General features: G+C 38.2%; 6 protein-coding genes across 8 annotated transcripts; 5 read left to right on the forward strand and 1 right to left on the reverse strand.

Annotated features, from left to right (window-relative positions):
* Nucleotides 1-606: 606 nt before the first annotated feature.
* LOC149654655 (sialin-like) lies at nucleotides 607-4,046 on the forward strand. 3 transcript variants are annotated; one of them, XM_089846226.1, is made up of 12 exons: nucleotides 607-882; nucleotides 952-1,004; nucleotides 1,067-1,826; nucleotides 1,894-2,123; nucleotides 2,185-2,442; nucleotides 2,496-2,679; nucleotides 2,734-2,864; nucleotides 2,945-3,094; nucleotides 3,162-3,294; nucleotides 3,359-3,514; nucleotides 3,585-3,670; nucleotides 3,733-4,046. In XM_089846226.1, exons 3-12 carry the CDS (start codon nucleotides 1,748-1,750, stop codon nucleotides 3,856-3,858), a joined length of 1,533 nt encoding a protein of 510 aa, XP_089702352.1. In that variant the 5' UTR covers nucleotides 607-882; nucleotides 952-1,004; nucleotides 1,067-1,747; the 3' UTR covers nucleotides 3,859-4,046. The 3 variants fall into 3 exon arrangements, with proteins under 3 accessions (XP_089702352.1, XP_089702351.1, XP_089702353.1); XM_089846225.1 differs by having other exon boundaries at nucleotides 952-1,826; XM_089846227.1 differs by lacking the exons at nucleotides 607-882; nucleotides 952-1,004 and having other exon boundaries at nucleotides 1,338-1,383; nucleotides 1,599-1,826.
* A 341-nt stretch (nucleotides 4,047-4,387) lies between these two features.
* LOC149654656 (sialin-like) lies at nucleotides 4,388-6,058 on the forward strand. Its single transcript, XM_089845287.1, has 7 exons — nucleotides 4,388-4,469; nucleotides 4,537-4,769; nucleotides 4,876-5,133; nucleotides 5,193-5,376; nucleotides 5,453-5,583; nucleotides 5,642-5,791; nucleotides 5,861-6,058. The coding sequence occupies exons 1-7, from the start codon at nucleotides 4,388-4,390 to the stop codon at nucleotides 6,056-6,058; spliced, it is 1,236 nt and encodes a 411-aa protein (XP_089701413.1).
* A 914-nt stretch (nucleotides 6,059-6,972) lies between these two features.
* On the forward strand, nucleotides 6,973-7,772 carry LOC149654657 (sialin-like). The gene is made up of 3 exons (XM_089845288.1): nucleotides 6,973-7,051; nucleotides 7,214-7,443; nucleotides 7,509-7,772. The coding sequence occupies exons 1-3, from the start codon at nucleotides 6,973-6,975 to the stop codon at nucleotides 7,770-7,772; spliced, it is 573 nt and encodes a 190-aa protein (XP_089701414.1).
* A 436-nt stretch (nucleotides 7,773-8,208) lies between these two features.
* LOC149654658 (sialin-like) lies at nucleotides 8,209-9,677 on the forward strand. The gene is made up of 7 exons (XM_089845289.1): nucleotides 8,209-8,409; nucleotides 8,475-8,605; nucleotides 8,674-8,823; nucleotides 8,908-9,040; nucleotides 9,168-9,323; nucleotides 9,396-9,481; nucleotides 9,558-9,677. Exons 1-7 carry the CDS (start codon nucleotides 8,316-8,318, stop codon nucleotides 9,675-9,677), a joined length of 870 nt encoding a protein of 289 aa, XP_089701415.1. The 5' UTR covers nucleotides 8,209-8,315.
* Nucleotides 9,678-9,809: 132 nt separating this feature from the next.
* Nucleotides 9,810-11,429, forward strand: P5cr (Pyrroline 5-carboyxlate reductase). Its single transcript, XM_089846242.1, has 5 exons — nucleotides 9,810-9,969; nucleotides 10,236-10,300; nucleotides 10,443-10,640; nucleotides 10,711-10,920; nucleotides 10,998-11,429. Exons 1-5 carry the CDS (start codon nucleotides 9,891-9,893, stop codon nucleotides 11,280-11,282), a joined length of 837 nt encoding a protein of 278 aa, XP_089702368.1. The 5' UTR covers nucleotides 9,810-9,890; the 3' UTR covers nucleotides 11,283-11,429.
* Nucleotides 11,430-12,026: 597 nt separating this feature from the next.
* Nucleotides 12,027-19,701, reverse strand: vtd (RAD21 cohesin complex component verthandi). The gene is made up of 9 exons (XM_089846204.1): nucleotides 19,228-19,701; nucleotides 18,508-18,679; nucleotides 17,871-18,447; nucleotides 17,041-17,801; nucleotides 16,835-16,955; nucleotides 16,395-16,762; nucleotides 14,565-15,173; nucleotides 13,985-14,140; nucleotides 12,027-13,900 (listed from the first exon to the last, which is right to left on the reverse strand). The coding sequence occupies exons 2-9, from the start codon at nucleotides 18,649-18,651 to the stop codon at nucleotides 13,778-13,780; spliced, it is 2,859 nt and encodes a 952-aa protein (XP_089702330.1). The 5' UTR covers nucleotides 18,652-18,679; nucleotides 19,228-19,701; the 3' UTR covers nucleotides 12,027-13,777.
* Nucleotides 19,702-19,975: the final 274 nt, after the last annotated feature.

The raw sequence follows: 19,975 nt of genomic DNA on the forward strand, positions 1-19,975 counted from the left end.
GTGCATTATTTTTTGTAAATAAATAATTTAGGTTGCATCTCTACTTTAAAATAAAAAAGGCATTCCAACCTTTCTCTAATAACGTTCGAGATCTTAAGAGGTTCTTTGTCCTACTTTGCTTAAACGCATTAAAAATCGAAATAAAGAAAACTTTCCATTTTCTACTTAATTTTATTAAATTTAGAGAAAGAAAAGGACTCTTGACTTTATTCAAATATACGCCTACTTGTACTAAAATAGACGTATAAAACCTTAAGTAAATAATAATGCCCAATAAGTCTAACAGACGTAACTATAGTCCTAACACAAATTTCCGAGTAGTACCTTAATCACAGTTATTTAGAATTTGTGGGACAATTTTAATATTAATTGCGTAGAATCTGTGGCAACCTAAGAGTCCGAATGAAGGTAAGGTCAGCGCCATTTAAATTTGTTTTAATGAAAGCACCAGTCGCTATAGTTTCAACTTATTACGAGTTATTATAAACTTATGAACAAACTTTTACTTTCAATTGAAATTATTTAAATATAAACTAATTGATTCGGGAAGCACCTCGTTGTTAAATACCGGTAGTAAAATTATAACATTTCAATGAAATTCAACCAAAGCACCTTATTGACCTACATTTAATTCGGATAATAGTTTTACCATATTTTTACTTGATTCGTTCTACCTTTGTAGGCTGCAAATTTATATTTAAACTAACGCCTGGTTATAGTTGACCTCGTAACGGTTGGAAAATACCACAGTTTACGTTACGTTTGACTACAGCAGCTTTAGCTATATTAAAACGTCTAAAACATAACGCAAAACTATTGGTACGTCTATAAACAAAATTCATAATAGATCATTAAATCCCTGGAAATTATTTTCCTTCAAAGGTAAACTTCTGAAATGATCATTCATTATCAAAACTCTTTCGATCAATTTAGGCAAATAGTATATTATAGAAAATGGGGATGTACTATATACAGTTGTGAATGAAAATCTGTCGTAGTGCCCAGTATGATGTTAACTACCCAAGTCTCGATCTCTTTCTCTCTAATGACGTTATCTTTATAATAGATTTCGTAGTCCCGAGGGTTAATCGTAATTAGGGTTTTCCAGCGTACTAGCTAGTATTTACCACGAGGGGGAAGTAAATATTCTACGCTCTTCTTGCTGCCTCACGTTCTATTATCTCTATTTGCCTCTGGGTTTAATAACAATTCATTTTCGTAGGTATAATAGTAAGTGTTGACTTATCACCGCCCACACTGACTTAAAAACGTAATTTGAATAAATTCAGGGTACTTTTGATAAACGAATATTTCTATATTGCTTGTGTATGTATAATCATGAAACGAAAGCTGTGAAGGCCAAGCGACAACTCTCCCTCAAGTGTTGGTAAAGTTATGTCACTCTCGTACCTTTTACGCGGCAAGTAAAATATGTAGGGTTTTAAAGTACAGTCTGCGTTTGAAAAGTCGAGATCGGAGTTCCGGTTAGAAATTTTGTTTTCATACTAAAACCCATGATTTTTCCAGAATTTACCTAGGGGCGGTTTGTAATTGGTGTACCGGATAGCTAGTAATCAATTACCAATACTATTTCACAGAGTAGTTGTAAACACAAAGGGTTTTGCTCGTATACGACGACGTAGATACGAATGTACGGTAGAGCCTAACAGATGTTTCAAAAGTGTCAACACTACTTTTTCGTTATATGATAAAACATTAGTTCACACTCCTGAGTTTCATTATCCAAATGGATACCAAAGAAGGTGGCGAAACCGTGGGAAAATACGGTACTGTCATGATCCTTGACCAAAATGACGCGTTTAAAGGTTAGTGGTATGACAGGTCGTACCGGACTTGAGGTTAAGATTGATTTTACACATTGTTTTGGATTAGAAGACCTTGGCCCAGTTCCGGTCTACAATAAGCGATGGTGTTCAGTTAGATTTGGTATTCTGATCTTGATATTTCTTGGGCAAATCAATTTATACACTCTTCGAGTTAATTTATCCGTCACCATCTTGGAAATGGTAAACGCCACAACCGTTCAAGGCAATAAAACAACGGGTGGCGAGTGTGCTTTGGACATAATCACTCCGAACATTTCCATGATCGACAACTTCGAGGTAATTAAGTATTGTCCCAACAGATGTCCAAGCTTTTTTGTAAATAATTTCTCGACTATAGACTGTCCAAGCGGAGTACGATGGTCCACAAAGGTTTAATTGGAACGCCAATGAACAAAATTTGGTCTTGGGTGCTTTCTTCTACGGATATGTCGTTACTAACCTCCTTGGTGGTGGATTGGCTGAATATTTTGGCGCCAAATGGGTCTTCGGTGTGGGTCTCTTTGGTACGGCTGTTTTGACTCTGTTGACGCCAATTGCAGCGTATCATTCTTTGGGAACAATTATCGCGGTTCGGGTTCTACAAGGTGTATTTGAGGTAAGTTGACTCACATTTAAACACAAAGAAACTAATCTTTCAACTTCTCGCAGGGTTTCAGCTATCCAGCCACAAGCACAATAATAAGCCGATGGATTCCAGTCAACGAACGAAGTTTTTCTTTACCTTTCGTACTGTCCGGGACGCGTATAGGGTCCTGCATCGCTTACCCAATCGCGGGTGCCATTTCTCAGTCCTTGAAGATTGGGGGATGGCCAACTACCTTCTACTTCTTTGGTTAGTAAAATAATTATCCCACACAAATCGAAACGTAAAGAGTTTTCTTAACAGGAGCCCTTGGAGTTCTCTGGTTTCTATTTTTTATGATCATTTTCCACGAGACCCCTGAGGAACATCCACGCATATCGACGGCGGAGCTGCAGTATATATTGAGGAACATGGGCGAAGAAAAGGCGCATAAGGTATGAACTGCCCTCAGTATTGCCTTAATTTCCTTCAACAACCAAATTAAAACTGTATCGTATCTTTATTCAAAATGCAGAGACCTAAGACACCGTGGTGGAAGATTATAACTTCACTTCCCGTTTGGGTTGTCGCAATTACGGATTTCGGTGAAGGTTGGGGATTTAGTACTATCTTAACCGATCTACCAACGTATATGTCGCACATACTACACTTCGATACTCAACAGGTAGTCCCTAGGGCGCATACTTTGGTAGAACGAACCTAACCAAAACATTTTCCCACCAATGTTCTAGAGTGGTCTGCTAATGTCACTACCATACCTGGCACAAGTAATTGTCAGTTGGTTTAGCGGTTTGTTCGCTGATTACCTCGTTACCAAGAGCACCATCAGTAGAACAAACATTCGAAAATTGTTTAGTATTTCTGGTAGGTTAAGAGGTCAGACTATTCTTCTCCTTGGCTAACTGAAAGTCAAAATCTGCCTTTCTAGGTATGATGCTCCCCGCATTTTGTTTACTGGGGTCCACTTTGGTGGGTTGCGACGCCACAGTTAATGTGGTGTTCTTCGTACTGGCTGTTGGGCTGAATGGAATAGTTTCTGCTGGTTATAAAGTGGGCATAATAGACATGGCTCCAGATTTCTCTGGTGATAAAATTAAACGTAATCTAAGTTTGACTTGAAATATAATATTTTAATTTCTTCCATGGCTCGCAAGGTTCTATTTTGGGAATGACTAATGCCATTGGAAGTTTAACAGGATTCATAGCTCCGGCTGTAGTTGGAGCGTTTATTACAAACGGAGTAATTACTTGACATAATTAAAGATCTCTTTCTGTACTAATTAATGTTTCGCGTTCTTTTAGGATACATTAGAAAATTGGCATAAAGTATTTTGGGTATCAATAGCCATGTATCTTATGGGATCCTTCATCTATCTAATTGGAGGGACGGCAAAATTGCAACCATGGGGCATCGATAAACGAGTTTAAGTCATTAATTTGATTAACTGGAATTAAATGATGTTCAAAATAGTCTTGATTTGCAATCAAAAGGCGTCGTCGATTAGTTCACCTGCATTTTCGTCCAAGAAACTATTTTTAATTGAAACTATGTATAATTCTTAACCCTTTTCGTGTATGGCTCAAAAATTAAAATATTCCTATTTTCTTTGTTCATATTTTAACGTTGTTCTGTTATTATTGTTTTGAGAGGTCAAACACAAACTTATAAGGCCATAACCTTCTTTCAAATAAATAAACAAACATATGACAACCCACGGCAGAGCTATAGAACGATAATGTACAGGAAATCAAAGTGTGAAAACACCCAGTAATTTGCATAACTAACAGATATTGGATTTTAGAATTCAAATTCATTTCGACCCCGTCAAACACAGTTGTCGTAGACGACATTGAATAAAAATGTACGGTGGAGTCTAACAGATGTTTCTAAACCATCGAAAACAACACTAGTAATTCCAGAAAGAATTCCTCAACATGTCAGTCCTTCACTATACAAATGGATTCCGACGGAGGCAAGGAAAACTGTGAAAAATACGGTACTGTGATGGTCCTGCAGGACCAGAATGACGCCTCTAAAGGTTGGTAATTGAGGTTCAGAGGGAAATTTAAGATTTATAGACGCATGCGCGTTTTATTTTGGGTTAGAAGACGTTGGAACAGTTCCGGCCTATAAAGGTCGATGGTGTTCAGTTAGATTTGGTATCCTGATATTGGTATTTCTTGGGGAAGTTAACTTATACACCCTTCGGGTTAACATATCTGTTACCATCTTGGAAATGGTCAACAACACAGCGGTACTTGGAAACATACCAACTGGTGGCGAATGTGCTTTGGACTTGAACACTCCTATGAATATTTCCACAAATGAAACTTTTGAGGTAAGTATTGTCCAAGTAACTGTTCTTTTATCACAAATTATTTGGTAGAGACTTGAAACATAAGACGCAACTATTTCTTAAGATTTAATATAGTGTTGTTTTTAAGTCTATTCAAGCGGATTACGATGGCCCACCCAAGTTTAACTGGAACGCTAACGAACAAAACTTGGTCCTGGGTGCTTTCTTCTACGGATATGTCGTTACTAACCTATTTGGTGGACGATTGGCAGAAACTATTGGAGCAAAATGGGTTTTCGGTGTGGGGGTCTTTGGTACGTCCGTTTTAACTCTGTTGACGCCAATCGCCGTGTATCATTCATTGGGAACGATTATCGCTGTTCGGGTTATACAAGGAGCATTTGAGGTAAGTTGACTTGAATTTAAAGCGAATTAAAAGAAGGTAACCTTTCAATCTATCTCCAGGGTGTCAGTTTTCCGGCAACAAGTACAATAATAAGTCGATGGATTCCAATCAACGAACGAAGTTTCTCATTAGCATTTGCGTTGTCAGGGATGCGTCTAGGCTCCTGCATAGCCTACCCAATCGCGGGTGCCATTTCGCAGTCCTTGAAGATTGGGGGATGGCCAACTACCTTCTACTTCTTTGGTTATTACCGCAGTTTTTGAGCCCTGCCGCGAGGAAGATCACGCACAACACAAAACCTAACATTTTTTCTCAACAGGAGGTCTTGGGGCTATCTGGTTTCTACTTTTCATGGTTTTCTTCTACGAGACCCCTGAGGAGCATCCTCGCATATCAAAGTCGGAGTTGCAGTTCATTTTAAAGAATATGGCCGAAGAAAAGGCTCATAAAGTATTATTTTCTAGAAGCCTTTAATCCCATTGGGTTGAGTTCACTTTTTTTAACGCAGAACCCTAAGGCTCCGTGGTGGCAGATTATAACTTCACTCCCCGTTTGGGTTGTCGCAATCACGGATTTCTGCAACGGTTGGGGATTCAGCACTATCTTAAACGATCTACCTACGTATATGGCAAAAATTTTACACTTTGATACCCAACAGGTAGTCCCAAGAGAAATATGTTACCAACAAAGCTTACACAAATATACTTTATAATATTTTATTTTACAGAGTGGTCTACTAATGTCCCTACCATACCTGGCACAAGTAACTATCAGTTGGTTTAGCGGTTTGTTCGCTGATTACCTCGTTACCAAGAACACCATCAGTAGAACAAACATTCGAAAATTGTTTACCATATCTGGTAGGTTACGAGGTCAGACTATTCTTCTCCTTTGGGTAACCGAAAGTCAAAATCTGTCTTTCTAGGTATGATGCTTCCCGCATTTTGTTTACTGGGGTCCAATTTGGTGGGTTGCGACGCCACACTTAATGTGGTGTTCTTCGTACTGGCTGTTGGTCTGAATGGAATCGTTTCCCCTGGTTATCAAGTGGGCATAATAGACATGGCTCCAGATTACTCTGGTGATAAAATTAAACTTAATCCATATTTGACTTGAAATATAATATTTTAATTTCTTCCATGACTCGCAAGGATCTATTTTGGGTATGACTAATGCCTTTGGAAGTTTAACAGGATTCATAGCTCCGGCTGTAGTTGGAGGGTTTACTACATACGGAGTAATTACTTAACATAATTACAGATCTCTGTTTGTACTAATTAATGTTTCGCGTTCTTTAGCACACATTAGCAAACTGGCATAAAGTATTTTGGGTATCAATTGCCGTGTACCTTATGGGATCTTTCGTCTATCTAATTGGAGGGACGGCAAAATTGCAACCATGGGGCGTCGATAACTAATTATAAGCTGTTAATTTAATTGTTTGAAATTAAATGATAAAATTAAAATTAATCTTGATTATTTACAATATCTTAACGACTTTCAATCAATCGGAGTCGAAATAAATGATTAGTTTCATTTCACATACATTATCATTTAGGAAATAATTATGAATGTGATAGCATTTAATTCTCAACCACCACCCTTGAGAGCGATAAAACTATTGCACGTGATCAAATATTTGTGTACAGGTAATTAGACCGTGGTTACCCGTGGATTTACTTGACAAACTGGCATTGGATTCCAATGCAACGTATTTCGTCAAACCACATTGATCGTAAAAATGTACGGTAAAGTCTGCCAGATGTTTTAAGAGTTGGTAAACAAGTATTCCGGTATTTGAAAAAAAAATCGTTTACAATTCAGTGTTCTGTTATACAAATGGATATCGACAAAGCGAAAGAAAACAGTGAAAAATATGGCACGGTCATGGTCCTGGACCAAAATGACCCCGCAAAAGGTTAGTAACACTCTTGGAATTGAGGTTAAACTTTCAAATTAAGACCACATACTTAGAATGGGAGAACAAGTATACATTAATATACACAGGGGTTCGATACTCAGGGATGAGACACATGAGAACATTACAGATATGATCATTTGCATACTCTTTGGGGGTTAGAAAACGATGGAACAGATCAGGCCTATCATGGTCGATGGTATTCCGTTAGATTTGGTATCCTGATAATGATATTTCTCGGGCAAGTCAATTTATACACTCTTCGATTTAATATATCTGTCACCATCTTGGAAATGGTCAACACCACAGCCTTGCAAGGTGATAAAACAACGGGCGGAGGGTGCGCTTTGGACATAATCACCCCGAACATTTCCATGATCGACAACTTAAAGGTAAGTACTGTCCCAACAGGTGTCATAAAGTCCAAATTTGTTTGTAAATAATTTCCCGACTATAGACTGTCCAAGACGATTACGATGGACCATCGAGTTTTAATTGGAACGCTCGCGACCAAAGCTTGGTCTTGGGTGCTTTCTTCTACGGATATGTCGTTACTAATCTTTTCGGTGGACATTTGGCTGAAACAATAGGGGCAAAATGGGCCTACGGTGTTGGTCTCTTTGGTACGGCTGTTTTGACTCTGTTGACGCCAATTGCCGCGTACCATTCTTTGGGGACAATTATCGCGGTTCGTGTTCTACAAGGCGCATTTGAGGTATAATGACTAGTATCCAACCCCAAATTAGTAAGAGCAAAAGGGGATAATAGAAGAAGGATGACACTCTGTATCCTCTTAATGCTTTAGTTATGTAACGTCATTCTTCCCAGGCTTCCCCTTTTAGTTTTATTTCCCGCTCATCAAACTACAAATGGGCATCGCACCGTAAGGTGAATTCAATAGTTGTTTGGCACTAAATCCCCAGCAATCATCCCACAAACCTCGTCTTGACGTGGGACAAAATGCACAAACGCGCCTTGCCAAATATTTAAACGCTAATAGAGTAATGATGAGGGAACTATTTATCGTGTATGTGATTCGGTTTAGTAACCTTGCTCTAAGTGTTCCGATGTTGGGAAGAGTGACGTTACACTCACCCAGCTTTGTGGTACACTTCTCTCGAAGAGAAGTATTATATACTTCTGGTAAGAGGTAATCTGTCAACTCTTGTCACAGGGTGTCAGTTTTCCAGCTACAAACACAATTATAAGCCGATGGATTCCAGTCAACGAAAGAAGTTTCTCAGTATCTTTCGTGGCGTCCGGGATGGGTCTTGGGTCCTGTATTGCTTATCCGATCGCGGGTGCCATTTCGCAGTCCTTGAAGATTGGGGGATGGCCAACTACCTTCTACTTCTTTGGTTATTAAGACGAATCTTTGAGCCTCGTGGCAAACTACAAAACCTAATAAGTGTTTACTCAACAGGAGCTCTTGGGGTTGTCTGGTTTCTACTTTTTCTCGTTATTTTCTATGAGACTCCAGAGGAACACCCTCGCATATCGATACAGGAACGTCAGTATATCTTGAAGAACATGGGCGAAGAAAAGGCTCATAAAGTATGAAGTCTTTTAATCTAGAAGTCTTGGACCTTAAGTTGAACTTGTACCTCTAATTTGAAACGCAGAACCCTAAGGCTCCATTGCTGAAGATTGTAACTTCACTTCCCGTTTGGGTTATAGCAATCACAGATTTCTGTTCAGGTTGGGGATTCAACACTATCTCGAGTAATCTACCTACGTATATGGCAAATATTCTGCACTTCGATACGCGACAGGTAGTCCTGAACGAAATATGTTACCAAGTGTGCAGAACTGCAGAACAAAGCTTAGACAAATATATCTTTCATTTTGTTTTACAGAGTGGTCTGCTAATGTCACTACCATACCTGGCAAAAGTAATTATCAGTTGGCTAAGCGGTTTGTTCGCTGATTACCTTGTTACCAAGAACACCATCAGTAGAACAAACATTCGAAAATTGTTTACTATATCCGGTAGGTTACAAGATCTAGAGATGGGTCGGGATCTTCACGATATCAGACTATCACCCCCAACCCAACTTTAGCCTACTAGTGGCTCTTACACTATTCATAAAAACCATGATGTAACCTAATCTTCTAGGTATGATGTTTGGCGCGTTTTGTCTACTGGGGTCCACTTTGGTGGGCTGCAATGCTACAGTTAACGTGGTGTTCTTCGTACTGGCCGTTGGTCTGAATGCAATATCGGCGCCTGGTTATTCAGTGGCCATGATAGACATGGCTCCAGATTACTCTGGTACACGATCGATATATACATGTATGCCTTAAAACCTCGATAGTTGAGCCTAATTACTTTTATAACTCAAAGGTTCTATTTTGGGATTGACTAATGCCATTGGAACATTACCCGGATTCATTGCTCCGGCTGTCATTGGAGCGTTTATTACAAACGGAGTAATTTCTTAAACTTATATATGTATATATATATATCTTTCTTTCTTTACTAAATTAATTTCCTGTGTTGGTATAGGACACATTAGCGAACTGGCATAAAGGATTTTGGGTAGCAATTGCGATGTATCTGTTGGGATCTATCACCTATCTAATTGGGGGGACGGCAAAATTGCAACCATGGGGTGTCTATAAATAATTTTAAGTTGTTAAAATTAAATAAAAGATAATCTTGATAATTTTCTTATCGATAAACTTCAAGCGTACAAAAAAATCTATTTCAAATTTCGCGCCTTGAAAACGGGCTGATAATGACCACCATCGAAACCACGTGGCAACGGTGGCATACCTTCACTCAACCACACATTCCGTTGCAGCCATTTACTGTGGCAATATTTAATTAAAACTAGCAATGGATTCCAAGCAAAATGTGGGATTTATTGGTGCTGGTAATATGGCGCAAGCCATCGCGTTGGGTATAGTAAAATCAGGTATGAAAATCATAAATACCTTTTCCTTCTGAAACAAAGAAATTATTTCCAACTCCATGTCCAAGGCTTAGTGGTTGAAGCCGGTATCGTTTTGTGAAACTGTACAGTCAATTAAATGTTTTAAAACACGTTATTTGTAATTAAACCGAATAATTTTTGTTAAATGTCAGTTGATTGTTATATATTAACGCTTAAATCTAATTATCAAATGATGTGTGGTTGATAAAAACGCGATTACGCAATATGTAGTATGGATACTTTTACAGGTATATACAAAGCAGAAAACATATGGATGAGCGCGCCCTCTGACCGCAATTTGATCAAGCTACGGGTGACGTCACAGCAGTTTAATTTTATAAAAATTAATTAATAATAATTTGCACCAAAATTAAATAAATAAATAAAATAAAATAGAAAAACTAACTAAAAAAATCGACCTAAAATTTAAATTAATATTACTCATTAATTTAAAGGAACATGGGTACAATACCACACACTCTAACGGAGAGCTTTGTGGCAAATGTGATGTTGTATTTCTCTGTGTGAAACCGAATTTAATCGAAAGCGTTTTAAAGAAACTGCAAGCGGAGGCAACTCCGCAATGTTTCTTAGGAAGCAATCACTTATTTATATCAGTTATCGCGGGAATCCCACTGGCAACTTTACAGCCTGTAATAAAAATTGTCCTATAGTTCCTGCAATATTGCAGAAGCAAAATCTGACCAAGAATTGTTTGCTTAGTTATTACCAGGATGCAGATTAATTCGTACAATGCCAAATACACCCTGTATGGTCGGTTCAGGAGTAATTTTGTATACCAGGGGGCGCAATGCCACATTTTCCGATTGTGACATGATTTGTAAGATGTTGAGAGCAAGTGCAATTTGTGAAGAAGTTCCTGAGAGTCTTATGGACAATGCCGGAGCATTAAGTGGTTGCGGCCCAGCATTTGTACGAGTTTCTTTAATGACTTGTTAAAATTTCACATGTTTATGAAAAAAATAACACATCATCACAAAATTTGTCAGCTTTTAACAGTTATTCAAGGGTTAGCTGATGGCGCCGTGAAAATGGGTACCCCACGTGACTTGGCGATTAAATTGGCAACTGAAACTATGATTGGCACTGCCAAAATGGTTCTGGAATCGGGTAAACACCCCATCTTGTTGAGGGACGAAATTTGCTCACCAGGAGGTTCGACTATTGAAGGAGTTCAAGTTTTGGAGAAAAGTGGGCTTAAAGGGATTCTGATGAATGCCATTGAAGCGTCTGCCCAAAAGAACAAAGCTCTTGGAAACCCCGAAAATAAATAATTGTTTACTTCCATGGATGGTTGTTCTATTTTTGTACTGATAGATCTTGATTGCATTTATTCAATGTTCCTGTTCATATGAATTAAATATCTCATGTTATAGGTATATATATATTGATAAACCAATAAAGATGTTGAGATTCATGTTTCCAAGTTGCTTTATTTTGAAGTGTTGTCAGGGTCTGGTTGTTATTGAAGGTCTGATAGTCGACAGGGTTGTTCTATAGGTCTGGTAGTCGACAGGGTTGTTCTATAAGGTCTGATAGTCGACAGGGTTGTTCTATAAGGTCTGATAGTCGACAGGGTTGTTCTATAAGGTCTGATAGTCGACAGGGCTGTCCTAGAAGGTCTGGTAGTCGACAGGGTTGTTCTGGGAGGTCTGATAGTTGACAGGGCTGTCCTATAAGGTCTGGTAGTCGACAGGGTTGTTCTGGGAGGTCTGATAGTCGACAGGGCTGTCCTATAAGGTCTGAGTGTTGACAGGGCTGTCCTATAAGGTCTGAGTGTTGACAGGGCTGTCCTAGAAGGTCTGGTGTTGACAGGGTTGTCCCATAAGGTCTGAGTGTTGACAGGGCTGTCCCAGAAGGTCTGGTAGTCGACAGGGTTGTCCTAGAAGATTTGGTAATTGACAGGGTAGTTCTAGAAGCACGTGAGAGTCAACAGGGTTGTACTAGAAGGACCAAACAATCTTCTTGAAGATTTGCACCATTAAGGCGTGATAGTTGACAAACAAACCAAGACAATATATGGTGAAACATGAAACTTTATTTTATTACAAAAGTACATCTCTGGTTGTAGAAGATGATGTTATTTAATTTTCTTTTTGGGGAGGGGGAGATAATATTTCTTCTCGTAACTCTTTCAAGTACTTCATAAATACACGAAACAAAACCATATTTTTGTAAAAAAAAAAAAAAGAAATTTATAACCGTCGTTTTCTTAAAATTAAAGGATGTGAAATAAAGGGGAGCTTCTAACGTTACATGTGTGAATATAATTGATAAATTTTGCCACGTTGGAAAAACAGAAAGAACTAAACAGGGCTTAATCTTTAGCAACGTAGAATATTTGTTTTCCAACATAGCAAAACATTAACTTCTGTTAGATGGGGGAAGTCTTAAAAGAAACGTTCAGGTAACATAACATTATACCTTAAAAGAACGGCCTTCTTCGAAATATAAAAGAAAAAATAATAAATGATCTCTTATTACAAAATAATTAGCATTTTATTAGACTTAAAAACAATCAAGGACTACTGCGCCATCGGCCATTGCTTTAATGACGTCCACTAACCCTAACCTCTTTCGTGCGTGATCGAGTTTGCTATGCCCTCCCCCACCCTTACCTCTCTCCTCCTGTGAAAATTCAACCAATCCCGTTAGGGGTGGCTATCAGACGTCACTAAAGCGATGGCGGCGCAGTACTCCTCGTTTTTTAGACTAATTAAACGCTAATTATTTTGTAATAAGATATCGTTTATGTTTTTTAATATTATTCCTTTTATATTTAGAAAAAGGTCGTTCTTTTAAGCTATACTATTATGTTTACTGCAGTTTTCCTTTAAATTTGTTTAAAAACACTTTTTATTTTGTCTCATTTGTTAAGAAATATGTTGGGGGGTCGTATTTACAAAGGTAACAATGCATTTATTTACAAGTGTGGAGGAAAAACCAGAACAGTTTTGTAAATTTTGTCTTAAAAGTAATTTTAATAACTGATTTAAAGCTAGGGTTATTAATATTAAATGAAGGGAAAACTAACTAAAAGAAAAGTGGACCATTCTTACACGAGTAATTAATGAGTAACGTCATCGGTAACATTTTAAAAAACCCCCAATGTTATTTATTTTTCTTTGTAATTTTATTTTTTCATAACGTTATTAAAGGGCAGCTATTCAACAACAAATTTTGAGTTTATTTCCCCCGCAAAAATTCATTCATAGATGAATTTTGTCTCTTCATAATACATTATTTACAATTTTGGGCTCTAATGAAATCCCTGGCAGCGGAATATATATATTTTTTTTGTGTTTAACAAATTCTAAACCATAATTTTTAATTAAAGTCGATATTAAGTCTTGAAGGGTTAATTAATTAATTAATTTTAATCTTACTAAATCCGGGAACACTTAAAAAAAATTGAACTCTCAACTCATACATACATACAGATCAGCTTTTTCGAAAACTCCTCCTGACTAGGGGTATAGCTCTAAAAGCCTAAAGAACAATTAACTTAATTGCACGAAAATTAATTTAAAAAACCCTAATGAAAGCTAATTAATTAACGAAACACCTGAACGAAAGATCGTTAGAAAAAAAAACAGACACAAGTGCAATAAAAATTACGGAAAAAAACACTTGCCGTTACCGGTAATATATAATTTAGACCTACAAAAGTGAAAGTGTAAAATGAACTACCGAAAAAAATTAGCTAACTGGTTTTCCTCCCATAAAAAGGATCAACAATTGTTTGTTTGTTTGTTTTATTCAAACGTTTTTAATAAACGCCAGCGTATTTCGCGCCTTTGGTGATAATTAAAGGACCATAAGGTTCATCCTGTCTTAATTCAACCGCTTGTTGTTTCTTTAGAACCAGGAAAGTGTAAAACTTTTGCGCCACCTTCCATTCCATATTAAATTATTTGATTATTTAATCGTTTTACCACATTTGAAGAGTACAGATTAAAATTGTAGGATAACATACCTGTTTTTTGTTGTTTCCTCGTACTAGGTCATGGAAATTGACCTCCGCGTCATTTTCAATCTTATGTTGAATTGTATGTAACATATGAGTGGTTCTTTTGTTGATGATACGTTCCTCAAATTGCTCGTAGGTTTCGTCCGCCGCTTGTTCATCGGGCTAAAATGATGTGAAACAATGAAGAAAATCAAGTGAAACAACGAAAAATACGAAGTGAAACAATGATAAATACGAAGTGCAACAATGAAAAATACGAAGTGCAACAATGAAAAATACGAAGTGCAACAATGAAAAATACGAAGTGCAACAATGAAAAATACGAAGTGAAACAATGAAAAATACGAAGTGAAACAATGAAAAATACGAAGTGAAACAATGATAAATACGAAGTGAAACAATGATAAATACGAAGTGAAACAAACAATGATAAATACGAAGTGAAACAATGATAAATACGAAGTGAAACAATGATAAATACGAAGTGAAACAATGATAAATACGAAGTGAAACATTGATAAATACGAAGTGAAACAATGAAGAAAATCGAGTCAATACATTGTTTCAAACAAACAACTTAACTTACCAATCCAACACTAGCGGGTGCTCCATAATCATCATCATCATCATAGTTCAAGTTATTCATTTGATTTTCATTATCAACATGATTATTCATGACGCTGTTGCTGTTATTATTATCGTGATTGTTAATGTTGGTATTTTCTAGCTGTTGATTAAAAAGTTCATCTCTTGGATCAATGGATGGCGGATTATAAACTGAAAACGGTGCTTGTTGAATAGTTTCCTCATCTTCCGATAAAACTCTTCCATTATTGTTATTGACAATTTGCTGTTGCTGCTGCTGCTGCTGTTCTTGCGTTTCCTCGTTTTGATTTACTTCTTGTTGTAACCTTTCTTGTACTTCATCATTCATTTTGTTGATCTCACTGATAACTGGTTCAGGTAATTGAAGATCTTCTTGTCGCTCTTCTAAATGATTTTCATCGGGAATTGTTGGAGGCGGTGGTGGTGGTGGTGGCGGTAAGTGGGTGGACGTTTCAGTTTCATCCAAGATAGGTAAAGGTGCTGAAATGCTAGATTGTTCCAAAGCAGGTCGAGCAACTGTGATTTCGAATGATGACTGGTCATTAGGGGGAGGTATACTTTGTAATGATGGCTCCTCTACTTGGGGAAACTGAAAGAACATTGTATGGAGCGAGTACATTAAGATTTTGCAAAAGAACAGATCGCGGTTTCAGAAATCAATAAGAGCCTGTTCAGGACAATAGGGGCTTGAAAAGGTTTCAAGGTTCTGGAGACAGTAAGCCTAATGACGTTTCTGGGGACAATTTAATGTGTTTGGTGACATATCAAGTTTCTGAGGACAATTCAATGTGTGTATAGTCATTTCAAGGTTTTGGGGACAATTCAATGTGTTTGGAGACGTTTCACGTTTCTGGGGACAATTCAATGTGTTTGGAGACATTTCACGTTTCTGGGGACAATTCAATGTGTTTGGAGACATTTCACGTTTCTGGTGACAATTCAATGTTTTTAGAGACATTTCAAGGTTTTGGGGACAATTCAATGTGTTTGGAGACATTTCAAGGTTTTGGGGACAATTCAATGTGTTTAGAGACATTTCACGTTTCTGGGGACAATTCAATGTGTTTGCAGACATTTCACGTTTCTGGGTACAATTCAATGTGTTTGCAGACATTTCAAGGTTTTGGGGACAATTCAATGTGTTTAGAGACATTTCACGTTTCTGGGGACAATTCAATGTGTTTGGAGACATTTCAAGGTTTTGGGGACAATTCAATGTGTTTGGAGACATTTCACGTTTCTGGGGACAATTCAATGTGTTTGGAGACATTTCAAGGTTTTGGGGACAATTCAATGTGTTTGAAGATATTTCAAGGTTTTGGGGACAATTCAATGTGTCTATAGACATTTCAAGGTTTTGGGGACAAATCAAGGTGTCTGAAGACACTTCAGGGTTCTAGGGACAAATCAAGGTGTCTGAAGACACTTCAGGGTTCTAGGGACAAATCAAGGTGTCTGAAGACACTTCAGGGTTCTAGGGACAAATCAAGGTGTCTGAAGACACTTCAGGGTTCTAGGGACAAATCAAGGTGTCTGAAGACACTTCAGGGTTCTAGGGACAAATCAAGGTGTCAAGAGACAGTTCAGAGTTCAAGGGACAAATCAATGTGTTTGGAGACATTTCTAGGTTCTAGGGACAATTCAATGTGTCTGGAGACACTTCAGAGTTCAAGGGACAAATCGATGTGACTGAAGACACTTCAGAGTTCTAGGGACAAATCGATGTGTCTGAAGACACTTCAGTGTTGCAGGGACAACAATAACAGCTTGGAAAACAAGAGTACCCACCACAGAATTAAAACATACTTACCATAATATTATTTGGAAGTGAGTTTTCAGGTTCAACAGAAGGAAGAGAAGGTGGTTCAATGATACTCGGTTGTTGTTGAGAATGGCTGATATTGAGAAAAGATGGATCGGGAGTTGTGATACGATTCTTACTCAAGTTAATACGAATGGGAGGCACCAAAGGAACACTAGCATTAAGATCAGTTCTAGTTTGTTCGGGTTGTAAGGGCGGTAACTGTATAGGAGGGGGTAAAACGAGACTGTTGGAAGGTCCGGGTAAATTCAAAGAAAGATCATTTCCATGATGAGAATTCAATAATTGATGGTTCAGAGAATGCATACTGTCCTCGTCACTATGTAATGTCGTTCGTCTACGTTTAGCTGGATGCGCTGTCACCAAAAATATATTGAAGTGAATTTCTTCACAAGTTCTAGGCATGGAGAAATAATTATCTATCTTACGTTGAACAATTTCCTCTTCTTGAATAACATTCTGTTCAGTATCTTCATCCATGGCCAAATTGGGAAGTTCCTCAGCATTTTCATTATGAATGGGTCGCGTTGTCAAATGACGTTGATAAAGCTACAAATTGATGTCATTAGGATTGTCCCCAAACAGGACATTGACTGCCACATAGTCAACTTCCTCCTTGACATCATTCACTTACTTTTAACAGAGATTTGGACAAAAGTGGTCGACCAGGTAAAGCAAAAAGTTTCTCAACACCGCCAGTTTCTTTCCAATGCATTAAACGTTTTGTCGGAGGTGCCAAATCAAGTGTAGTAACAATATCAGTTGTATCTGAAAGCTGGGCCTTCATTTCTTCACCAGAAATATTCTTAACCTCATCAACAATCAACTTCCTCTTTCTCTTAGTCTTGGCCCTCTCAATACCGCCAAGTCCAGTTGGTAAAGCGGTTGTGTCAACAGGAACTAAGGCGAACGTCTCCTCTTCATTATGGATCAATGTAGTCTGATCCACAGGCGGTGGGAGGACTTTACTCATTTCTTGTTGCATGCTGAGTGAAGGGAAAGGTGGAGGTGGCATTTCAGGGGGTGGCATATTGATCCCTAATGGGTCAGTTAGATTCAATGATGGTGGTAAGAGATTTCGTTCAACTTCTGGGCCTGGTAAGGTAGGAAGTGGGTCTTCGGTAGCCATTGGTTCCGGAGGTGGTGGCATGGGATCATCGGCTCCTGCTGGGGAACCCGGACTTGATGGAGGTGATGGGCAACCCATGGAAGCAGGGCCCATATCGTACATATCATCGTCATCACTTTCATCGCGATTTTCCCTCTCAGGGATTGCAGGTGGACCCAAGGCTGATGTTTCACCACTTGTTTCCATTGGGACACTAACATGGCCCATTGGTGCTTCATCAAACAAGTCACCAGGTTCAAAAAGACCCGCGCCTCCGCCACTTGCACCTGAAATTAAAGCTTATTATTAATCCCCCCACGTTCCTAGAAGATCTTTCCCCCATCAGTAAGGCTTACTCATCAGACCATCAGCTTCATCACCGTGTTGTTCAAATTCATTATCTTTCATGTTATCCACAACTGGTTCCGCGTCTTTGTGACTATGACTTGTTGATGGTTCATCCAAATCAATCCTGGACACCTTACTGACATTCTCATCTTCCTTGCTAGATTTATCTTCACCCAAAAGTAACGAAGCGTGATCGAATCCTTCATCGATGTTAGTAGCATCTCTTGCCATCTCAGGATCGTCAAAGTTTAAATCTCCAAAATTGTCATCAGCAATAAGATTTAGGGTTCCATAATCTTCTTTTAAAGTGATATCTTCCGCCCGACTCTGGTTTAAAGTTAAAGGGGCGTCTACGTCTATGTCAGGCATGGCGGAGTCGAAATCATGAAAAACTTCGGGTAAAGTGATAGTTGCCACTGCAGCTTCACGATTTGCTTCAGGGAGATCTACTACTCCGGGTCGGAATGCGATTTTAATTTTAATGAAAGCTTCGTTACAATCAGCTAAAAGGTATTTGGCTTTTCGACTGTAAATTCGTACAATGCCCAAAAGTAAATGACCATTGGTACGTAAAGCCATTTTAACCTATAATAATGTTAAGTTAATACGGTTTTAAGGTTGCTTTCGCGTCATCATTAAGTGTACCTTAGGCTTAAGAATGCCTTCAACACTGCTCTCAATGTTAGTCTCAAAAACGTGAGCTTTGGTCAGTTTTTTGTCCCAATGGGCCGCTAGCCAAATACGAGCCAACGGCCCTTTCTTAGCAAGGACAAAATGTGTATAAAACATTTTGAATGTATGTGGTCTTCAAGTAAATCTATAAAATTGACATTTGCATAATTTTATTTACTGTCGATAATGTACACTTATTCATAATATCGTTAAAATAACTAAACAATTAATTTAATTACGACTTTTATTTACAAATATCATATTCTCAATTTGCCCGGCAGCCCGAGTACATTCCGCGCTTTTTCGATATGGGCGGGAAACGGCCTCAAAACAGGCGGGAAATTGTTCACTCAACCTCGGCCTTTGTACGTTGAGATTGCGGTGAGGCCTATATATTTTTTCGCGCTTTTCTAAACAAAGCCTTAACGCAAATATGATACTATGTAATTTATTGACGACTTCTAAAATGTATGGATTTAACATTTTTCACTAGGATAATAAGCTAGTAACACCGTAATACAACGAATAATACGCGATGTAACTACGGTACGGAGGAAATCGAACACCTAGTGTATTGGTAAAAAGCTAGATGTCATGAGGGGCTCTGTAGTCGTTATAGGGGCCGAGACCGCTGGCGATGGTAAAACCCATCACGAATTTACTCAAATAATTCAATTAAATTGTAACACTTACCAAATTAAATCTAATCAATATCTTCCTTGGAATCTATCCTTTTGAATCTGATCAAAATTTTAAAGAAATAATCATTTTATCGAGTAACTTTAGCCAGTACTTCATTGACACTGCGCGGGAGATAACTTGTTTCCCTCCGAAAATGGCGTCGAGCTGAATTTTCCCGCGTGATTCTCAGTTCAAAAAACAGATTTTGCGCCTTTAACGTCCCGCCTCAAAAAATAGTTCCAACTCATTTAACACTAATCTCTTATTTAACTCACCCCATTTTAGCTAAGTCTTAATAATTATTAATTAATAAGACAAATGAATTTAAAATATTAAATAATTGGTGCCAAAAATTTGAATTTTTTCACTATCCCCTCTTAAAAATTGTGAAACGCGAGAAGAACGTCAGAGAGCGCTAGTAGTCCGGGAAGCCGAAAATGCGACGCTCTTTGCAGACGTGTTTTTGGTTAAATGACGTAACAAGGCGTGGCTTGCTCACCCCAATTTACTGTTCCCTGCTGTTTCTAAGCTTTCGCAGTTACGTCTAGATTTCCCAGGCCCCCCTTATTTATTTTCAGCCCCCCTCTCCAGTTTGGTTCTAAGGGAAAAATCAAAAGAGGGCTGGAAATAAGGAGGGGGGCGCAACGGAAAATATTGTCAAAAGGAGGGAAACTTTATTTAATCCTAGGCTCTCTTGCCCCGAAGCGAAATATAACACACACAAGCTTACCAAGTACGTACGCGGAACCTTTTCAAAATA

Source organism: Phalangium opilio, unplaced genomic scaffold (assembly GCF_054372755.1).
Source record: "Phalangium opilio isolate 3A_F unplaced genomic scaffold, DU_Popi_V2 ptg000079l_1, whole genome shotgun sequence".
NCBI classification, from domain to species: Eukaryota; Metazoa; Arthropoda; class Arachnida; order Opiliones; family Phalangiidae; genus Phalangium; species Phalangium opilio.